At 41.7% G+C, this 20,819-nt stretch overlaps 1 protein-coding gene across 13 annotated transcripts in view; it reads right to left on the minus strand.

Annotated features, from left to right (window-relative positions):
• LOC138755303 (receptor-type tyrosine-protein phosphatase delta) overlaps positions 1-20,819 on the minus strand; it is a 1,191,445-nt gene that overhangs the window by 539,904 nt on the left and 630,722 nt on the right. For all 13 annotated transcript variants that reach the window (XM_069921133.1, XM_069921109.1, XM_069921060.1 and 10 more), the window contains 3 exons: positions 18,761-18,887; positions 17,522-17,647; positions 7,686-7,840 (listed from right to left, as the gene is read on the minus strand). In XM_069921133.1, coding sequence (XP_069777234.1) covers positions 7,686-7,840; positions 17,522-17,647; positions 18,761-18,887 — 408 coding nt within the window. The remainder of the gene's footprint in view (positions 1-7,685; positions 7,841-17,521; positions 17,648-18,760; positions 18,888-20,819) is intronic.

Below are 20,819 nucleotides of genomic sequence, written 5' to 3' on the forward strand. Positions count from 1 at the left end.
TTTTATGACTGAGAACTGGCACAGAATAGAAGTTGAATTGCCAAAGATAGTGTGGGTTGGACAAGAGTGGGTCGGACATTTTGGTCAGTGATGCTATGTCCATGCTGTATGATTCTGAGAACTGGCACAGAAGAGAAGTTGAATTGCCAAACATAGGGTCGGTTGGACAGGTGTGCGTTGGACAAGAGTGGGTCAGACATTTTGGTCCGTGAAGCTATTTCCATGCCGTATGATTCTATGATTGAGGACTGGCAAAGAAGAGAAGTTGAATTGCCAAATATAGGGTGGGTTGGGCAAGTGTGGGTTGGACAAGAGTTGGTCGGACATTTTGGTCAGTGCATCTATTTCCATGCTGTATGATTCTATGATTGAGAACTGGCACTGAAGAGAAGTTGAATTGCCAAACATAGGGTAGGTTGGACAAGTGTGGGTTGGACAAGAGTGGGTCAGATATTTTGGACAGTGAATATATTTCCATGCAGCATGATTGAGAACTGGCACAGAAGAGAAGTTGAATTGCCAAACTTAGGGTGGGTTGGACCAGTGTGGGTTGGACTAGAATAGGACGGACATTTTGGTCAGTTCAGCTATTACCATAATTTAAGATTCTATGTTTGAGAACTGTCACAGTAGAGATGTTGAATTGCCAAACATAGGGTGGGTTGGACAAGTGTGGGTTGGGCAATAGTGGATGGGACGTTTTGGTCAGTGAAGCTATTTCCATGCTATATGCTTCTATGATTGAGATCTGGCACAGAAGAAAATTTGAATTGCCAAACATAGGGTGGGTTGGACAAGTGTGGTTTGGACAAGAGTGGGTCAGACATTTTGGTCAGTGAAGTAATTTCCATGCTGTATGATTCTCTGATTGAGAACTGGCACAGAAGAGAAGTTGAATTGCCAAACATAGGGTGGGTTGGACAAGAGTGGGTCGGACATTTTGGTCTGTGAAGCTATTTCCATGCCGTATGATTTTATGATTGAGAACTGGCACAGAATAGAAGTTGAATTGCCAAACAAAGTGTGGGTTGGACAATTGTTGGTTGGACAAGAGTGGGTTGGACATTTTGGTCAGTGAAGCTATTTCCCTGCTGTATGATTCTATGACTGAGAACTGGCACAGAAGAGAAGTTGAATTGCCAAACATAGGGTGGGTTGGACAAGTGTGGGTTGGACAAAAGTCGGTCGGACTTTTTGGTCAGTGAAGCTATTTCCGTGCTGTATGATTCTATGATTGAGAACTGGCACAGAAGAGAAGTTGAATTGCCAAACATAGGGTGGGTTGGACAAGTGTGGGTTGGACAAGTGTGGGTTGGAATAGAGTGGGTCGGACATTTTGGTCAGTGAAGCTATTTCCATGCTGTATGATTCTATGATTGAGAACTGGCACAGAAGAGAAGTTGAAGTGCCAAAGATAGGGTGGGTTGGACAAGCGTGGGTTGGACAAAAGTGGGTCGGACATTTTGGTCAGTGAAGCTATTTCCATGCTGTATGATTCTCTGATTGAGAACTGGCAGAGAAGAGAAGTTGAAGTGCCAAAGATAGGGTGGGTTGGACAAGTGTGGGTTGCACAAAAGTGGGTCGGACATTTTGGTCAGTGAAGCTATTTCCATGCTGTTTGATTCTATGATTGAGAAATGGCACAGGAGAGAAGTTGAATTGCCAAACATAGGATGGGTTTGACAAGTGTGGGTTGTAAAAGAGTGGGTTGGACATTTTGGTCAGTGAAGCTATTTCCATGCTGTATGCTTCCATGATTGAGAACTGGCACAGAATAGAAGTTAATTTGCCAAACATAGGGTGGATTGGATAAGTGTGGGTTGGACGAGAGTGGGTTGGACGAGAGTGGGTCGGACATTTTGGTCAGGTAAGCTATTACCCAGCTGTATGATTCTATGACTGAGAACTGGCACAGAAGTGAAGTTGAATAGCCAAACATTGGGTGGGTTGGACAAGAGTGGGTCGGACATTTTAGTCCTTGAAGCTATTTCCATGCCGTATGATACTATGATTGAGAACTGGCACAGAAGAGAAGTTGAATTCCCAAACATAGGGTGGGTTGGACAAGTGTGGGTTGGACAAGAGTGGGTTGGACATTTTGGTCAGTGAAGCTATTTCCATGCTGTATGATTCCATGATTGAGGAATGGCACAGAAGAGAAGTTGAATTGCCAAACATAGGGTGGGTTGAACAAGTGTGCTTTGGACAAGAATTGGACAGACATTTTGGTCAGTGAAGCTATTTCCATGCTGTAAGATTCTATGATTGAGAACTGGCACGGAAGAGAAGTTGAATTGCCAAACATAGGGTGGGTTGGACAAGTGTGGTCTGGACAAGAGAGCGTCGGACATTTTGGTCAGTGAAGCTATTCCCATGCTGTAAGATTCTATGATTGAGAACTCTCACAGAAGAGAAGTTCAATTGCCAAACATAGGGTGGGTTGGACAAGTGTGGGTTGTACAATAGTGGGTCGGACATTTTGGTCAGTGAAGATATTTCCTTGCAGTATGATTCTATGATTGAGAACTGGCACAGAAGAGAAGTTGAATTGCCAAAGATAGTGTGGGTTGGACAAGAGTGGGTCGGACATTTTGGTCAGTGATGCTATGTCCATGCTGTATGATTCTGAGAACTGGCACAGAAGAGAAGTTGAATTGCCAAACATAGGGTCGGTTGGACAGGTGTGCGTTGGACAAGAGTGGGTCGGACATTTTGGTCCGTGAAGCTATTTCCATGCCGTATGATTCTATGATTGAGGACTGGCAAAGAAGAGAAGTTGAATTGCCAAACATAGGGTGGGTTGGGCAAGTGTGGGTTGGACAAGAGTTGGTCGGACATTTTGGTCAGTGAATCTATTTCCATGCTGTATGATTCTATGATTGAAAACTGGCACTGAAGAGAAGTTGAATTGCCAAACATAGGGTGGGTTGGACAAGTGTGGGTTGGACAAGAGTGGGTCGGATATTTTGGACAGTGAAGATATTTCCATGCAGCATGATTCCATGATTGAGAACTGGCACAGAAGAGAAGTTGAATTGCCAAACTTAGGGTGGGTTGGACCAGTGTGGGTTGGACTAGAATAGGACGGACATTTTGGTCAGTTCAGCTATTACCATGATTTAAGATTCTATGTTTGAGACCTGTCACAGTAGAGATGTTGAATTGCCAAGCATAGGTTGGGTTGGACAAGTGTGGGTTGGGCAATTGTGGATGGGACGTTTTGGTCAGTGAAGCTATTTCCATGCTATATGCTTCTATGATTGAGATCTTGCACAGAAGAAAATTTGAATTGCCAAACATAGGGCGGGTTGGACAAGTGTGGGTTGGACAAGAGTGGGTCAGACATTTTGGTCAGTGAAGTAATTTCCATGCTGTATGATTCTCTGATTGAGAACTGGCACAGAAGAGAAGTTGAATTGCCAAACATAGGGTGGGTTGGACAAGTGTGGGTTGGACAAGAGTGGGTCGGACATTTTGGTCTGTGAAGCTATTTCCATGCTGTATGATTCTCTGATTGAGAACAGGCACAGAAGAGAAGTTGAAGTGCCAAAGATAGGGTGGGTTGGACAAGTGTGGGTTGGACAAAAGTGGGTCGGACATTTTGGTCAGTGAAGCTATTTCCATGCTGTTTGATTCTATGATTGAGAACTGGCACAGAAGAGAAGTTGAATTGCCAAACATAGGATGGGTTGGACAAGTGTCGGTTGGAAAAGAGTGGGTTGGACATTTTGGTCAATGAAGCTATTTCCATGCTGTATGATTCCATGATTGAGAACTGGCACAGAATAGAAGTTAATTTGCCAAACATAGGGTGGATTGGACAAGTGTGGGTTGGACGAGAGTGGGTTGGACGAGAGTGGGTCGGACATTTTTGTTGGGTAAGCTATTTCCCAGCTGTATGATTCTATGACTGAGAACAGGCATAGAAGAGAAGTTGAATTGCCAAACATTGGGTGGGTTGGACAAGAGTGGGTCGGACATTTTAGTCCGTGAAGCTATTTCCATGCCGTATGATATTATGATTGAGAACTGGCACAGAAGAGAAGTTGAATTCCCAAACATAGGGTGGGTTGGACAAGTGTGTGTTGGACAAGTGTGGGTTGGACATTTTGGTCAGTGAAGCTATTTCCATGCTGTATGATTCCATGATTGAGAACTGGCACTGAAGAGAAGTTGAATTGCCAAACATAGGGTGGGTTGAACAAGTGTGCGTTGGACAAGAATTGGACAGACATTTTGGTCAGTGAAGCTATTTCCATGCTGTAAGATTCTATGATTGAGAACTGGCACAGAAGAGAAGTTGAATTGCCAAACATAGGGTGGGTTGGACAAGTGTGGTCTGGACAAGAGAGCGTCGGACATTTTGGTCAGTGAAGCTATTCCCATGCTGTAAGATTCTATGATTGAGAACTGTCACAGAAGAGAAGTTCAATTGCCAAACATAGGGTGGGTTGGACAAGTGTGGGTTGTACAAGAGTGGGTCGGACATTTTGGTCAGTGAAGATATTTCCGTGCAGTATGATTCTATGATTGAGAACTGGCACAGAAGAGAAGTTGAATTGCCAAACATAGGGTGGGTTGGACAAGTGTGGGATGTACAAGTGTAGGTCGGACATTTTGGTCAGTGAAGCTATTTCCATGCTGTATGATTTTATGACTGAGAACTGGCACAGAATAGAAGTTGAATTGCCAAAGATAGTGTGGGTTGGACAAGAGTGGGTCGGACATTTTGGTCAGTGATGCTATGTCCATGCTGTATGATTCTGAGAACTGGCACAGAAGAGAAGTTGAATTGCCAAACATAGGGTCGGTTGGACAGGTGTGCGTTGGACAAGAGTGGGTCAGACATTTTGGTCCGTGAAGCTATTTCCATGCCGTATGATTCTATGATTGAGGACTGGCAAAGAAGAGAAGTTGAATTGCCAAATATAGGGTGGGTTGGGCAAGTGTGGGTTGGACAAGAGTTGGTCGGACATTTTGGTCAGTGCATCTATTTCCATGCTGTATGATTCTATGATTGAGAACTGGCACTGAAGAGAAGTTGAATTGCCAAACATAGGGTAGGTTGGACAAGTGTGGGTTGGACAAGAGTGGGTCAGATATTTTGGACAGTGAAGATATTTCCATGCAGCATGATTGAGAACTGGCACAGAAGAGAAGTTGAATTGCCAAACTTAGGGTGGGTTGGACCAGTGTGGGTTGGACTAGAATAGGACGGACATTTTGGTCAGTTCAGCTATTACCATAATTTAAGATTCTATGTTTGAGAACTGTCACAGTAGAGATGTTGAATTGCCAAACATAGGGTGGGTTGGACAAGTGTGGGTTGGGCAATAGTGGATGGGACGTTTTGGTCAGTGAAGCTATTTCCATGCTATATGCTTCTATGATTGAGATCTGGCACAGAAGAAAATTTGAATTGCCAAACATAGGGTGGGTTGGACAAGTGTGGTTTGGACAAGAGTGGGTCAGACATTTTGGTCAGTGAAGTAATTTCCATGCTGTATGATTCTCTGATTGAGAACTGGCACAGAAGAGAAGTTGAATTGCCAAACATAGGGTGGGTTGGACAAGAGTGAGTTGGACATTTTGGTCAGTGAAGCTATGTCCATGCTGTATGATTCTGAGAACTGGCACAGAAGAGAAGTTGAATTGCCAAACATAGTGTGTGTTGGACAAGAGTGGGTCGGACATTTTGGTCAGTGAAGCTATTTCCATGCCATATGATTCTATGATTGAGAACTGGCACAGAAGAGAAGTTGAATTGCCAAACATAGGGTGGGTTGGACAAGAGTGGGTCGGACATTTTGGTCAGTGAAGCTATTTCCATGCCGTATGATTTTATGATTGAGAACTGGCACAGAAGAGAAGTTGAATTGCCAAACAAAGTGTGGGTTGGACAATTGTTGGTTGGACAAGAGTGGGTTGGACATTTTGTTCAGTGAAGCTATTTCCCTGCTGTATGATTCAATGAATGAGAACTGGCACAGAAGAGAAGTTGAATTGCCAAACATAGGGTGGGTTGGACAAGTGTGGGTTGGACAAGAGTGGGTCGGCCATTTTGGTCAGTGAAGCTATTTCCGTGCAGTATGATTCTATGATTGAGAACTGGTACAGAAGAGAAGTTGAATTGCCAAAGATAGGGTGGGTTGGACAAGTGTGGGTTGGACAAGAGTGGGTCGGACATTTTGGTCAGTGAAGCTATTTCCATGCTGTATGATTCTATGATTGAGAACTGGCACAGAAGAGAAGTTGAATTGCCAAACATAGGGTGGGTTGGACAAGAGTGGGTCGGACATTTTGGTCAGTGAAGCCATTTCCATGCTGTATGATTCCATGATTGAGAACTGGCACAGAAGAGAAGTTGAATTGCCAAACATAGGGTGGGTCGGACAAGTGCGGGTTGGACAAGATTGGGTTGGACATTTTGGTCGGTGAAGCTATGTCCATGCTGTATGATTCTATGACTGAGAACTGGCACAGAAGGGAAGTTGAATTGCCAAAGATAGTGTGGGTTGGACAAGAGTGGGTCAGACATTTTGGTCAGTGAAGCTATGTCCATGCTGTATGATTCTATGACTGAGAACTGGCACAGAAGGGAAGTTGAATTGCCAAAGATAGTGTGGGTTGGACAAGAGTGGGTCGGACATTTTGGTCAGTGACGCTATGTCCATGCTGTATGATTCTGAGAACTGGCACGGAAGAAAAGTTGAATTGCCAAACATAGGGTGGATTGGACAAGAGTGGGTCGGACATTTTGGTCAGTGAAGCTATTTCCATGCCATATGATTGTCTGATTGAGAACTGGCACAGAAGAGAAGTTGAATTACCAAACATAGGGTGGGTTGGACAAGTGTGGGTTGGACAAGTGTGGGTTGGAATAGAGTGGGTCGGACATTTTGGTCAGCGAAGATATTTCCATGCTGTACGATTCTATGATTGAGAACTGGCACAGAAGAGAAGTTGAATTGCCAAACATAGGGTGGGTTGGACAAGTGTGGGTTGGACAAGAGTGGGTCAGACATTTTGGTCAGTGAAGCTGTTTCCATGCTGTATGATTCTCTGATTGAGAACTGGCACAGAAGAGAAGTTGAATTGCCAAAGATAGGGTGGGTTGGACAAGTGTGGGTTGGACAAGAATGGGACGGACATTTTGGTCAGTTCAGCTATTTCCATGCTGTAAGATTCCATGATTGAAACTGGCACAGTAGAGAAGTTGAATTGCCAAACATAGGGTGGGTTTGACAAGTGTGTGTTGGACAAGAGTGGGTTGGACATTTTGGTCAGTGAAGCTCTTTCCATGCTGTATGATTCTATGATTGAGAACTGGCACAGAAGAGAAGTTAAATTGCCAAACATAGGGTGGGCTGGACAATGTGGGTTGGACAAGAGTGGGTCAGACATTTTCGTCAGTGAAGCTATTTCCATGCTGTATGATTCTATGATTGAGAACTGGCACAGAAGAGAAGTTGAATTGTTACTGAATTTTTGAACCTGGATCTATCCCTTGGTAATGACAGATTTCTTAATAGTGAGAGTCAAAAAGCCATTTCATAATTGGCTTTGCATCAACCCAAAATATATCACATGTTATATTAGTGGAGGGAAATGTAGTTGGCCATTTGCTTCAACCTGTATTCCTGGTTCAAGTGATCAAGATCAGGTCCAAAGAACATATGACTCACCTACAATGTACACTGATAGGTCCATCCTGACCAAACTGTTCCTTTGTCTTGTGTACTTGGCCAATGAAATCAATAAATCCTTCTCCAGACTTTGGCACTCCTTGTTCTGGCCAGTCAGTGAACTGGAACTGTCTCACCGTGCGTGACTGCCCATCCTGTTTCACCAAAGAAAAAACAACGGGAAATGGTTGCATACAAGTAAAAACAATCATCAGAAAGAAACAATTAGTGGAAGGGTCTTTGTCACTCCTTTCTCTTTCCACAGCTACTGCCTGGCCAAATGGGTATCTCATGTATTTCATATTTTTATCAGAAGTCTAAAGTTCCACGTAATATAATGTTCAGAGCTATCCATGTATCTTTTTGTTTTATTTTGGTTGAAAAATTAATTTGATATGACAATTTGAAATGCTTCCCTGCTGCCTCTGAACCCATTTTTTTTTAAATTGATGCAGTCTCTGTTCATTTGAAATGTCAGTCTCTGTCTTGGTATTGCACTTTTAAAAATTTGTCAAGAGAATGGTTGATATTGTTGCAGTCCTGATAATAAGCAAGCACAACAAAACTAATGCTTAATGTAAGTGCCAGTCTTATGAATATTAAGTGCATATTTATCAGACAGTGAGAAATATTTATCATGTCATTAATATCTGGAAGAAAATAAAATTCAAGTACTAAAACCACAGGTTTACATATTTTTAAGTGTCATTAATAACACAAAATGAGTTCACCCACTTCTAAACCAGTATTTTTGAAACAATGGCTGAATAATTACAGCAGAAATGATATCAGTGATATTCATATCGATACATATATATATTAATAAATTATACATCAATTGGGCAAATTTATATTTTTTCACAAATTTAATAACAATGTTAAATATGAATAGGGCCAAAAAATATATTTCTGCCTTTTAAAATATTATAGTTAATTCCAGTTCTTATTGCTACTTATTGCATGAGCATCTATCATCCCCATTTTCTCATCCAACCAAGTCTCACACGATAATGCTAAATAATATCCACATGAATTTAATCTTCTCGGCCATTCACAACTTGCAAAGGCAAATGAACCATAACATCACTTGTATCCTCCTGTTACAGCTTTGATAATATTTGTTTAACTGGCCCATTTTCTCATGAAATGGTGTGTAAGTAACAATGTGGACAAGATGATGGATTTCAGGAGGACCAGGAAGTTCCACCCTCCATTAAATGTCAACAATTCTGTAGTAGAGAGAGTGGGAAGCACCAGGTGGAGTCCTTGGAGTTCACTTAACTCGTGACTTGTTGTGGATACACATCTCCTCAATTGGCAGGAAGGCACAACACATCTTCCTGAGAAGACTGGTGGGGACCAGCCACCATTATTGGAGCTGTACCAAGAGTATCCTGGCTGCCTACATCACCGTCTGGCATGGCTGCTGCAGAGAAATGGATCGGAGGTCCATTCACAGGACGATAATCATGGCAGAGAAGATCAATGGAGTTTCCTTTCTCTCCATTGATGTGATCTACTGGGATTATTGAAGAGGTGTGCAAAATCAACGAGGATCTCTTTCACCCTGCATATAGGATCTTTCCACTGCTTCCATTAGGAAAGAGGTACAGAAGTATCAGAGCCAGCATCACCAGACTGAGGAACAGCTTGGTCCCACAGACAGTGAGAATGGTGAATGACCAGAGGAAATGCTCAAACAAACCACCTGAGACTTTCATATTCATTAAACAATATCTGTATAGATGAAGTACTTGTCCTGCATATGTATTGTTTGCTATTATGTGTGTTATGTTTGGTTGTATGTCTGCGTGTTTTGCACTGAGGACCAGAGAACATTGTTTCATCAGGTTGTACTTGTACAATCAGATGACAATAGACTTCACTTTAACATTTAAAACACAATTCTTCCAGGGTTATTGTAACTTACTAGAAGTGTAGGGGAGGCTCATTAGTTTATCAAATCATCTATATCAAGAAGTTTATGAATTCCATTTCTTTGCACTTTTTGGAACATCTTTCTTCTTGGATACTCTTGCATTCTCCTTCAAATCAGCTGTTAGGAATCAGCTCTTCAAAAGCCAACCCTTGACATCTCTGTCCTTGAATATGATTACCCCTGTTCCAAGCTCCTTTACCTCTCCAAAGTTCTTGATGCAGACGAAGCTTAGTTTGGGGCCAACTTTCCCAGAAATCTTTTTTTTCGTCTATGTTCAGGGCATATATATTCATCAAAGTCCAATATTCAAAATAAATTTTACATCACATATTTACCCACTTATTCAATAATTACATCTAATATTTTAATTGGTAAACTTTTATTTATTAATATCGCTACCCCTCAAGCTTTAGAATTAAATGAAGAAGACAATAAATATCCTTCCTACCCAATCTCTCTTTAGTTTTGCATGTTTTATTTTGGTTAGATGAGATTCTTGTAAAAAAAGCCACATCTACTTTAGTTTTTTTTCACATAACTTAATAACCTTTTTCTCTTTATTGGATTTTGAATTCCATTAACCTTAATACTAATAAAAGCAATTTCCCTGCCATTAGACACCAAAATTAAAGCATATGTCCATCCAGCATCACCAAACATTTGCTTGTATTTTCTTCATTTGGTCTTTGATATTTTGAATCTCAAATTTATTTCCTTTAATTTTACCATCCACTCTTTCAAATCTAGTGTCCACTTGTTGCATTAATATTTCCATCTTGTCACCATTCTTCCTTACTTCATCAGTTTATCCTTACATAGATTGTCAAAAATCTAAAAATTGTTTCATTTCTCCAGAAGACAAAGAAGATTCTACACCTTTTTCTGCCTTTTTCTTGATTGTAGGTCTTTCTTGATTTTTCCTTTGCTTTTCCACTTCCTCCCAGAAATCAATTCATGAAAACCTCCACCCTGATTTTAATTTCTGCCACAGTGGTATTGCAAGTTACAAATGTAACTGACACAGAATTAATTTATACCTCTCTGTACATCTCGACTTGAACCATACCTTCTGCTTCAAAAGCTTCTACACCTTTGCCAGGTTGGAGGAGGTTGTAAGTGGAATCTTGCTGGGTTTATTTCATTTGTTTGATTGCATAACCTCCAATGCTCCTGCTTCTGTAGTGTTATGTCAATTCAATGTTATCCCAGTCGCACTGACCACTGATATCATCCAGGCAACTGTCCTTAACTTAACACAACTACTTGCATTCTTCAGATCGAAGCTGTCACTTAAATTTCTGTAACATGACCCAGCTCCATCCCTGCCTCTATTCACACACTGCTAAAACCAATGTTCTTGTCTTTATTACTGTTGGTCTGGATGAGACATTCTGCCACATCAACAGAGCTGTCTTACTGCAAATTGTTCTTGATAAATTTCCATGCCTTATTTAAAATATTTCAAGACCATAAATGGCTTTCTGAGCCATAGGATTTGACATCCCCTTTAAACTTATATCTTGGATTGAGCTGTGAATGCATGGGGGTGACAGAACCACTGACTTCGGCAAAGTTCAATCTGTATTGCCCTTTGAAGATTTGGGGTAAGGAAACATGGATACTACAAGATAATTTGGGAACAAGCACTTTCATCTGTGAAGCGACACCTCTCTTTAGCCCTGTCCCTTCTGTCTCTGGCTGTAGCGGAGGAGCAAAAGGACTATGATGAAAGCTTCAATTACAGTCAGCAAAGTAAGACAAAGTCCAGCTCACTTCTCACCCAACCATATCACTCTAAAATCAACCTTTGGAGCCCAAAACCACGTAATTCCCCAACAAACCTATAGTTCTTTCAAGATTCCTTCATTGTCATGTAATAAAACTGAAAATGTAATATTACCCAAAACTTCCTTTAGTCTGTTGTAAGGCAAAGTATTGCTTGGTGCCCCTTCCAGTAATAGAAGCAAAAGAGAGTCCTTTTAGAGTCACTGAGTGTCTGTGGATTTACGTCCAGTGCTCCCTCAGCCTCTGCAGATCCGAGCTCCATGTCCAAACCTCCAAGACGATCAGGAAGTCTTCAGCACCTGAGGACTTTCAGGACCCCTTCTTGCCTTTGGCACCTTCCCAAATCCCAGTTTCCCATGAGTCAGTCTCTAGCAGACCACAGTCTGGGCGAGTTCTTTATAACCACAAATTGCCAACTTTCCACATCCTGTGAGTCCTTCAGCCACTGAACCCCTCGCTGGTCTGCTCCCTTAATCTGCCTGTAGGGTCATCACCTATGCTTCTTCTTCTCAATGGGGTGGGGGGGAGGTGTTTCTCCCTGTTTCTGGTGCCTGTGCTGGTCCACTGCTCCTCTGGAGTCTGCATCCCCTAGTGGTATGCTGCCCAGCACAGGTGCCGCCATCCTGGGTGCAGTCCCCACAGTTGGAGGATTTTAAATAAAAACACAGTTGGCTCCTTTAAGGCCTGTACGAAGCTGTCAGCATTGACTGGGCAGTTGGACCTTTTAGAGAAGCGCTGCCCAGGCTGGATTAAACTAGTGCAGGGTCTGTAGCACATGTTATAAAGGGGCCCTAAATTTACAACGAATACTCAAACATATTAAAACACAAACACTGCCTGTGCATGTGGTACTTAACCGTGTGAAAACACATTTTAAAAATTGTTTTGCCAAAAAAAGGCCAGGTAGTGGGACTGAGAGGGAAAATGGATCAGCTCATGATTAAATGGTGGGGCAGACTTGATGAGTTGAATAGCTTATTTCTACTTTGATGTCTTATGGTCTTAACATAAGGCAATTCTGAGCTCAAAACAATAGAATTGCAGTAAACTAAAGATATTGAAGCATTTTCGTAAACCTAGATTCGTCTTTTTTCAAAAATAAACTATTCACAACAAAATTATTTACAAAAGAAAATCATGCAGTCTTTTCACATCCTTAGTGTCATATTCATATATCCTATTATTGTACATTGTTACATTTATTCTCCAATTAGCATGTAGCATTGTTTAACCACTATGGGCCCTTGTATTTTCTCCTCAGTGTTTTGGGGGGGGGGGGGTGTCCCCTCAGTCTCAGTCCATGAATGCCCAGTAGCAAAAGGACTTTAAACTGTGATCCTTCCCTAGAAAGCTCTCGGATTGGCTCCGCCAAGCCTAAGTGTGTCCCTCAGCATGTATTCCTGAAGCCTAGAATGTGCCAGTCAGTGTCATGCCAGTCGGCAGCAATCCCTCACAGAATTCTCAGTGCTGGAGGACCAACAAGTTTCAGGCAGACCAAAGCCATCTTGTACCAAGTTGATGAACTTCCAGGAGCACTGGATGTGTGTGTCTGTGTGATTACCCAGGAACAGCCCAGAATTCAGAGAGTCCTCAGTCACACTGCTGCTGGGGATGAACTGTGATAAGGAATCTTTCATTCATCTCCACACAATCTGCAGAGGTGTGCAATTATTTCCGCTCCACTGCAGTTGTCTCAGGAACAATGTGCATTGTGGGCAATTGATCTTGACGTACGTTGGAAAGTCTTATCACTGTGTTCTGCCATCAGTGTACCCCTAGAGTTCTCATCAGTGATTCTCACTGGAGTTTACATCCCTCTCGATGTTGATTACAAATAGGCACTTGTAGAACTGCTTGTAAACAAGAGATAGCCCATCCCAATGCACTATAAATCTGAGTTGGTGACTTTAACCAGGCCTGTCTTAAGAAAGCTCTGCTGAAATACCACCAGTATGTAACCCGCTGTACCCGAAATCGATCACTGCGACACAAAGGAAGGTCTTTCTTTCCCAAGACCACAGTTTGGCAAGTCAAATCAACTGGCTGTGCTCCTTCTGTCTTCATACAGACAGAGCCCACAAACAGAGGCTCTGGAGATCAGGGGGGGTCTAGGAAGTGGTTGCAGGAGCCTGAAGAATGGTTACAGGACTTCCTTGAATCAGTGGATTGCGCAGTATGCTAGTATGTGAATAATTACATCAGGGCTGTCACAGACTTTATAAAACAGCTGTGGACAATTGTGTCCCCACCAAATTGTCTAGGGTTTTCCCTGCCAAGAGCCCTGGCTGAACAATGAAATCTGCAACCCCCTGAGAGCCAGATCAAAAGCATTTATGTCCATAGATCTAAAACATTATACAAGGAGCAGGTGTGACCTTCGGAAAGCTATCTCCTGGGTTAAATGAGATTCTGGATGAAAATGGAAACAACGAAGGATACCCGACAACTGTGGCAGGGTCTAAATGATGTAACCTGTCACTGCATCTCCTCCATTTCCTACTCATCTGCCCTGGCCCTCTCTGTCCCTAGATGCAACAAACACAGGGTTCCCCTTGTCCTTACCTACTACCAACCTCAGCATCCAATATCCGCCACCAGCATGATCCCATTACCAGACACATCGAACCATAGAATGCTCCAGCACAGAATTACAGGCCATTCAGTCCTTATAATCTGTGCTGACCATTATTCCATTAATACCAATGACCTTCTCCAGACCTCTCACATCCATGTAACCATCCAAACCAATTCTTAAAACTTAAGATCGAGCTCACATTCACCACATCAGATGGCAGCTTGTTCCTGACTCCCACCATTCTCTTAGTGAAGAAGTTCCCCCTAAACCTTTCCCCTTTCACCCTAAAGTCATGTCCTCTCATACTTATCTCCCCCAATCTAAGTGGAAAAAGCCTACACACATCCACTCTGTCTATACCCCTCATAATTTTGTAAACCTTTATCAAATCTCCCCCCATTCTTATTTGTTCCAAAGGATTAAGTCCTAACCTGTTTAATCTTTCCCTGTAACTCAACTCCAGAAGACCCGGCAACATTTTAGTAAATCTTCTCTGTACTCTTTCAATTTTATTGATATCCTTCCTCTAGTTAGGTGACCTGAACTGCACATAATACTCCAAATTTGGCCTCACCAATGTCTGAAACAATTTCAAAATAACATCCAAACTCCTATAGTCAATGCTTTGATTTATAAAGTTTAAGATGCCAAAAGCTTTGTTTACAATCATGCCCACCTATGACGCCACCTTCAGGGAACAATGTATTTGTATTCCCAGATCTCTCTGCTCCTCTACATTCCTCAGTGCCCTATCATTTACTGTGTATGTCTTACCTTAATTGCTCTTTCAAAATGCAACACCTCACACTTATCTGCATTAAACTCTACCTGCCATTTACTGGCCCATTCTCCCAGTTGGTGCAGAGCCCTCTGCAAGCTTTGAAAATCTTCCTCATTGTCCACTACGTCTTCTATCTTTGAGTCATCAGCAAACTTGCTGATCCAATTTACCACAATATCATCCAGATTACTGATATAGACAACAAACAACAATGGTCCCAACACAGATTCCTGAGCCCCACCACTAGCTACAGGCCTCCAGTTTGAGAAGCAATCATCCACTACCACTCTCTGTTTTCTCCCACACAGCCAACTTCAAATCCAGTTTACAATCTCTCCATGAATATCTAGTGTCTTAACCTTCTGAACTATCTTCCCACGTGGGACCTTGTCAAATGCTTTACTAAAGTCCATGTAGATAACATCCACAGCTTTTCCTTCATCTATCTTCGAGGTAACTTCCTTAAAAAACTCTACAAGATTAGTTTAACACGACCTACCTCACACAAGGCCATGCTGACTATCCTTAATCAGCCCATGGCTGTCCAAGTACCTATATATCTTATCTCTCAGAACTCCTTCCAATACTTTACCGACTACTGATGTCAGGTTCACTGGCCTATAATTACCTGGTTTACTTTTGGAGCCTTTTTTAAACAACAGAACAATGTGAGCTCCCCCCAATCCTCCGAACCTCCCCCTTGGCTAAGGACATTTTGAATATATCTGTAAGAGTCCCTGCAATTTCTACACCATTCTCCCTCAAGGTCCGAGGGAATATCATATCTGGCCCAGCGGATTTGTCTACGCTTATTTGCTGTAAAGCAGCAAGCATCTCCCCTCTTTAATCTCATAAGCTGCATGATATTTCTGCTTGTTTCCCTTCCTTCCTTGTGTACTCTGCCAGTTTCCTGAGTAAATACTGATGCAAAAAAATTGATAAAGATCTCTCCCATTTCGTCAGGCCCCACACATAGTTCAGCATTCTGATCCTCAAGGAGACCAATTTTGTCCCTTACTATCCTCTTACTCTTAATATAACCATATAACCAAAGTAATCTCATATCTCCTTTTTGCCTTCTTGATTTCCTTCTTTAGTATTTTCTTACATTTTCTATACTCGACAAGTACCTCATTTGCTCCTTGTTGCCTATACCTGTTTTAAAGCTCTCTCTTCTTCTTAACCAGATCACTAATATCCCTTGAAAACCAAGGATCCCTATGCCTGTTATCTTTGCCTTTAATCCTGGTCAGAACATGCAAACACTCCAGTTTCAAAATTTCGTCTTTGAAGGCCTCCCACTTATTGGACATTATCCTTGCCAGAAAACAAGTTATTCCAATCCACTCTTCCATTTTCTATTTTCTACATTATCCCCTCTCTGGCTTCCATAAGGACCACTCCCTCCGTGATCACCTTGTGCACTCATTCATCCCCACCAATCGCACCCACCACCTTCCAGTACCTTCCTCTGTAGAAGTAGGAAGTGCAACACATGCCCACACCTCCTCTTTCACCACAATTAGGGGCCCGAAACAGACCTTATAAGTGAAGAAACACTTGTGTATCCATGGGATTGATTGACTGCAGTGGTTCTCAACCTTTTACTTTCCATTCACAAACCACTTTAAGTGATCCCTATGCCATTAGTAAGGGATTGATAAAGGTGGGATGTGAGTGGGAAGGGAAGGTTGAGAATCACTGCTCTCGACCCAATTGTTACTGAAATATTTTGCTTAAGAAAAGTTGTCAGTGGCCCATTTCCTTTGGAGTTATATAATCAATTAGGTACAATTAAAGCAGTGGCTTTCAAACTTTTTCTTTCCACCCCCATATCACCTTAAGCAATCCCTTACTAGTCACGGAGCACCGATGGCACAGGGAATACTTAAAGTGGAATGTGAGTGGAACAAAAAAGGTTGAGAAACACTGATTTACTGCATCCAATGCTCCCTTTGTGGCCTTCTCTACATAAGGGAGACTGGGCACAGATTGGGAGATTGCTTCGCTGAGCACCTTTGCTCTGCCTGCATCAGTGACAAGGATCTGCCAGTGTTCAATCATTTCATTTCTGCATTCCTCTCCCATGCTCACATGTCTGTCCATAGCCCCATGCACTCTCTCACCGAGAAAATTGGAGGAACAACACTTGATTTTCTGTCTGGGCAACCGGATGGCATTAACATTTACTTCTCTGGTTTCTGTTCTCCACCCCCTTTCTCTATTCACTGAGCATGCCTCCTCCCCTTACTTGCTGCTGTGCCCTCTCTCCCTTATCCATGTATCATCTCCTGCCCTTGGGACTGTACTTCTCCCCCATCCTTGTCCCCCACCTGCACCCCTGCCAACAATTTTCCATATCTTAATGAAGTTCTCAAACCCAAAATGGTGGTTATGTATCTTTATCTTTGCTGTATAAAATACAGTTTGACCTGCTGAGTTTCTCCAGCATTGTGTTTTTAACTACCTGAAATAATTTGCACTGATGCTTGCGCTCTCTCCATACACCATCGCTGGGACCGAAACTTTGTCACTTCCATCTTCAATATTCAATCTGTCGAGTTTCCCCGAAGCTAACAATTGCAATGGTAATAAAATATGCCAAACTATGATAAATTTAGGTATTTCGAGGGCCCACAGGCATCTGAGGCCTGTCTGTGGTTTCTACAGAAATACATCTTGTCAGATCCACAACTAGCTGGAGAGTTCAGGCTCACTCAAAGGTGAAAAGATTAAAAGAAAACCAGAAGACTCACTCTTGCATCTGTGACCTTGAACTCTCTGAGAATGTACTGTGGCATGTTGTACTCCGCCATGGGGTCAACTACAAAGTATTGATACCTCGCCGACCGCTCTGCAGGCCAGTACTGGTGACACTTCTCCTAAAAAACACAGAGACAACTGTGAATTCCACCGCAGTTCTTCACCTGTTCTATTCATCCTTTCTGAGCTAACATGAGGTGAGACAATCTGCAGAGCAGTTCTGGTCTCAGTTTTAAGTCATAATCTCAAGTGGTCTGGTTGATATATTTTAATTTTGAGATACTGCACAGTAACAAGCCCTTGTAGCCACAAGCTTGCTCCAGCCAAATACACCTAAGTGACCAATTAACCTACTAACCCCATGTATTTTTGGAGTATGGGAGGAAATCAGAGGATGTGAAGGAAACCACATTTGAGAGCATTGTGCTAACTGCTGCACTAACTGTTAACTGTTTAATTAGATACTGCTAGCCATATCATTTGTGTTTGGCCAGGACTGGGGAGAATTGGAACACATGAATTCCTGATGGTGGAAAATGCCAAAATCACAAAGCTAGTCATGCAGAACTTGAGTGAAACAGAATAAATTTGCAGAATGACATCTCATGAGTTTCTGCCTAAAATAATTGGCTTTCATTTTCTCTGTATTTACAATATATTCTGCTTTTATTTCAATCTTACAGCATTTGGGACTAAGGTCTTCATTATTATAAAATCTCAATAATCTCCTTTGTTATGGAGGTATTAGAATGAAAATGTAACAAGATATTACTTGGTTTAGAAAGATAAGAGTGATGTCATTGAAAAGTACTGAATATTGAAAGGGCTGGGTAGAGTGGACATGGAGGATATGTTTCCTGTAGTGGGGGAGTCTAGGACCAGAGGGCACAGCTTCTGAATAAAAGAACATCTCTTTAGAACAGAGATAAGGAGAAATTTGTTCAGCCAAAGGTGGTGAACTTGTGGAATTCCTTGCCGCAGGTGGCTGCGGAGACGAAGTCATTTGGAATATTTAAAGTGGAGGTTGATAGATTTTCGATGAGTAAAGACCGTCAAAGGTTATGGGGAGAAGGCAGGAAAATGGTGTTGAGAGGAAAACCAGACAAGCAATGTTTTTAATGCTGGAGCAGACTCTGTGGGCTGAATGGCCTAATTCTGCTTCTACATATTCTGGTTGATGCTTTGCACATAGCGCCATAAGCCGGACCTACAATGAAGGAGAAATCACTAACTCTGCCCATCTCTCGGAGTTTGGTGAGCATAACGACGATGGTTGAATTGTGCTCCCAAAGCATTCTCCAGAAATCTTCTGTTGTCTCTGCGAGGGGGCCCTGTGTGGCTATGTAGGCTTTCTGTTGTCTGCGAACAAAGCACACCACAGTTAACTTGTTCCCCTCCTTGAACTGTATTCATGGCCAACAGATCAACAAACATAAACTTCCTTACTCTTATGTAAGTGGTCTACTCTTTGATTACTGAAATAGAATATTGATCATCATGAATACACTGTATTTGTACAATAGTGAGTCAAGTGGGAGAGAAAACTTGGAAATATATTAGACAAAAGACGTTTAGTTTCTGCAAATTTTATTATTTGATTTGTGACAATTGATTTTTTTATCGCATTTCTGTTGATTTACAGTATGTTAGCAGACAAGCTAATGAACTAACCACTATTTTGTTAAGCTTGTTGATAAAACGTTGCGATTGATTGTTTACAATAAGTCGAGAGTTGGACCTTTACTGAGTGGACGAATAAATCTACATCAATGCTTCAATGATTGTCTCTCACCAAAGGAAAGTCATTCATGCATTGTTCAGACTTTTGAAATAGAAGATGGCATCAAAGTTCAGTGGCATCTCGCAGTTACTGTGTCGTAGTCAACTCAGAGATGGGAATCACAATCAAACGGCAGAATGTGAAGATAAGTTAATGGTTTGTAAAACAGGAGCAACAGAGGGAGTCAGAAATACACAGAATAATTACTACCTGCAAGTGATTAAAACAAATATTTAGTTCCTTTTTTAATGCAGCTACAACATTTCAAAGTAAATGCATTTTTGGACAAAACCATTGCTATGTTAGATGGTTGTTGCACTACTGAGGCTTGATGTGTTGAAATAGTCCCCTTCTGGAAATGATTACAAGGTAATAAGTATATCAAAATAAGAAATAATAAAGTATGAGAGTAAAGAGCTAATTGTCAAACTTTCGCTTGAGATAATAGTGTCTTCTTAAAATATTTTTCTTTAATTTTGGACCAACTCCCACTGTCAATTTGGACACAAGTCACCAATGTGTAAAAATAATTACAGTTATCTCATTACTGCGTTTGAAGGAAAATAATTTCCAGTTCATTGCTGGTCAATTCTGTGGCTAGTTTATAATTTGCAAAGAATAATCTCATCTCACGCTTCACTGACTGCGAAGGCATTGGAGAGGGCACAGAGGGATTTATAAGAGAGGTCCAGGGATGAGGGGAATGTAGATTCAGGGAGAGCCTGGGGATGTTGGGAATAAGGAAGGTTGAGTGAAGATGTAGCAGAATTTTTGAGAACACTGAATAGTTTACAAAGAGCCATGAACAGGCTGAAAAATCAGTCACCAGAAGACAAAACATGCAAGGAGAAGCTAGCATGCTGGGTGATGAATGTGGATTCAGTTACAGACTTTAAGAGAAAAAATTGCAGAGAGTTGAAAAGCAAGGGTTTTGAGGGGACTCTTTGAAAGATTCAGATTTTCTTGGTCAAATATCAGTCAAAACCATTCAACTTTGATCCATTTGGCCTGACAATCAACATCTGAATCTTTCAATGAAAGTTAACCACGACATTTTAAAAAAAAACATTATTTCTTTGGAACTCTGTATTTTACAAAATGCATGCTCTTAATCACATTGAATGTGTCATAATAGTTTATTACAGAGAAGCAGAAACCTTCTTCTAACATTTGACTGAATACATATTAAAACATGATTTAAACTGAACCAATTTTATTGATTATTAAAAATGAGGGGTTGGTAGCCAAGAATAAATTATATAGTCAGTCAGATGGGTTCAGCAGTGGCTGAAAGATACGCACCAGAGAGTCATGGTGGACAAATGTCTGTAAGGATGGAGGCCGGTGACGAGCAGTGTGACCCAGGGATCGGTGATGGGTCCTCTGTTGTTCGTCATTTATATTAATGATTTGGATGGCGGGGTGGTATATTGGGTGAGTAAATATGTGGACAATACCAAAATAGGGGGAGTTGTGGATAATGAGGAGGGTTTTCGTGGACTACAGAAGGA

Source organism: Narcine bancroftii, chromosome 1 (assembly GCF_036971445.1).
Source record: "Narcine bancroftii isolate sNarBan1 chromosome 1, sNarBan1.hap1, whole genome shotgun sequence".
Lineage (NCBI taxonomy): Eukaryota > Metazoa > Chordata > Chondrichthyes > Torpediniformes > Narcinidae > Narcine > Narcine bancroftii.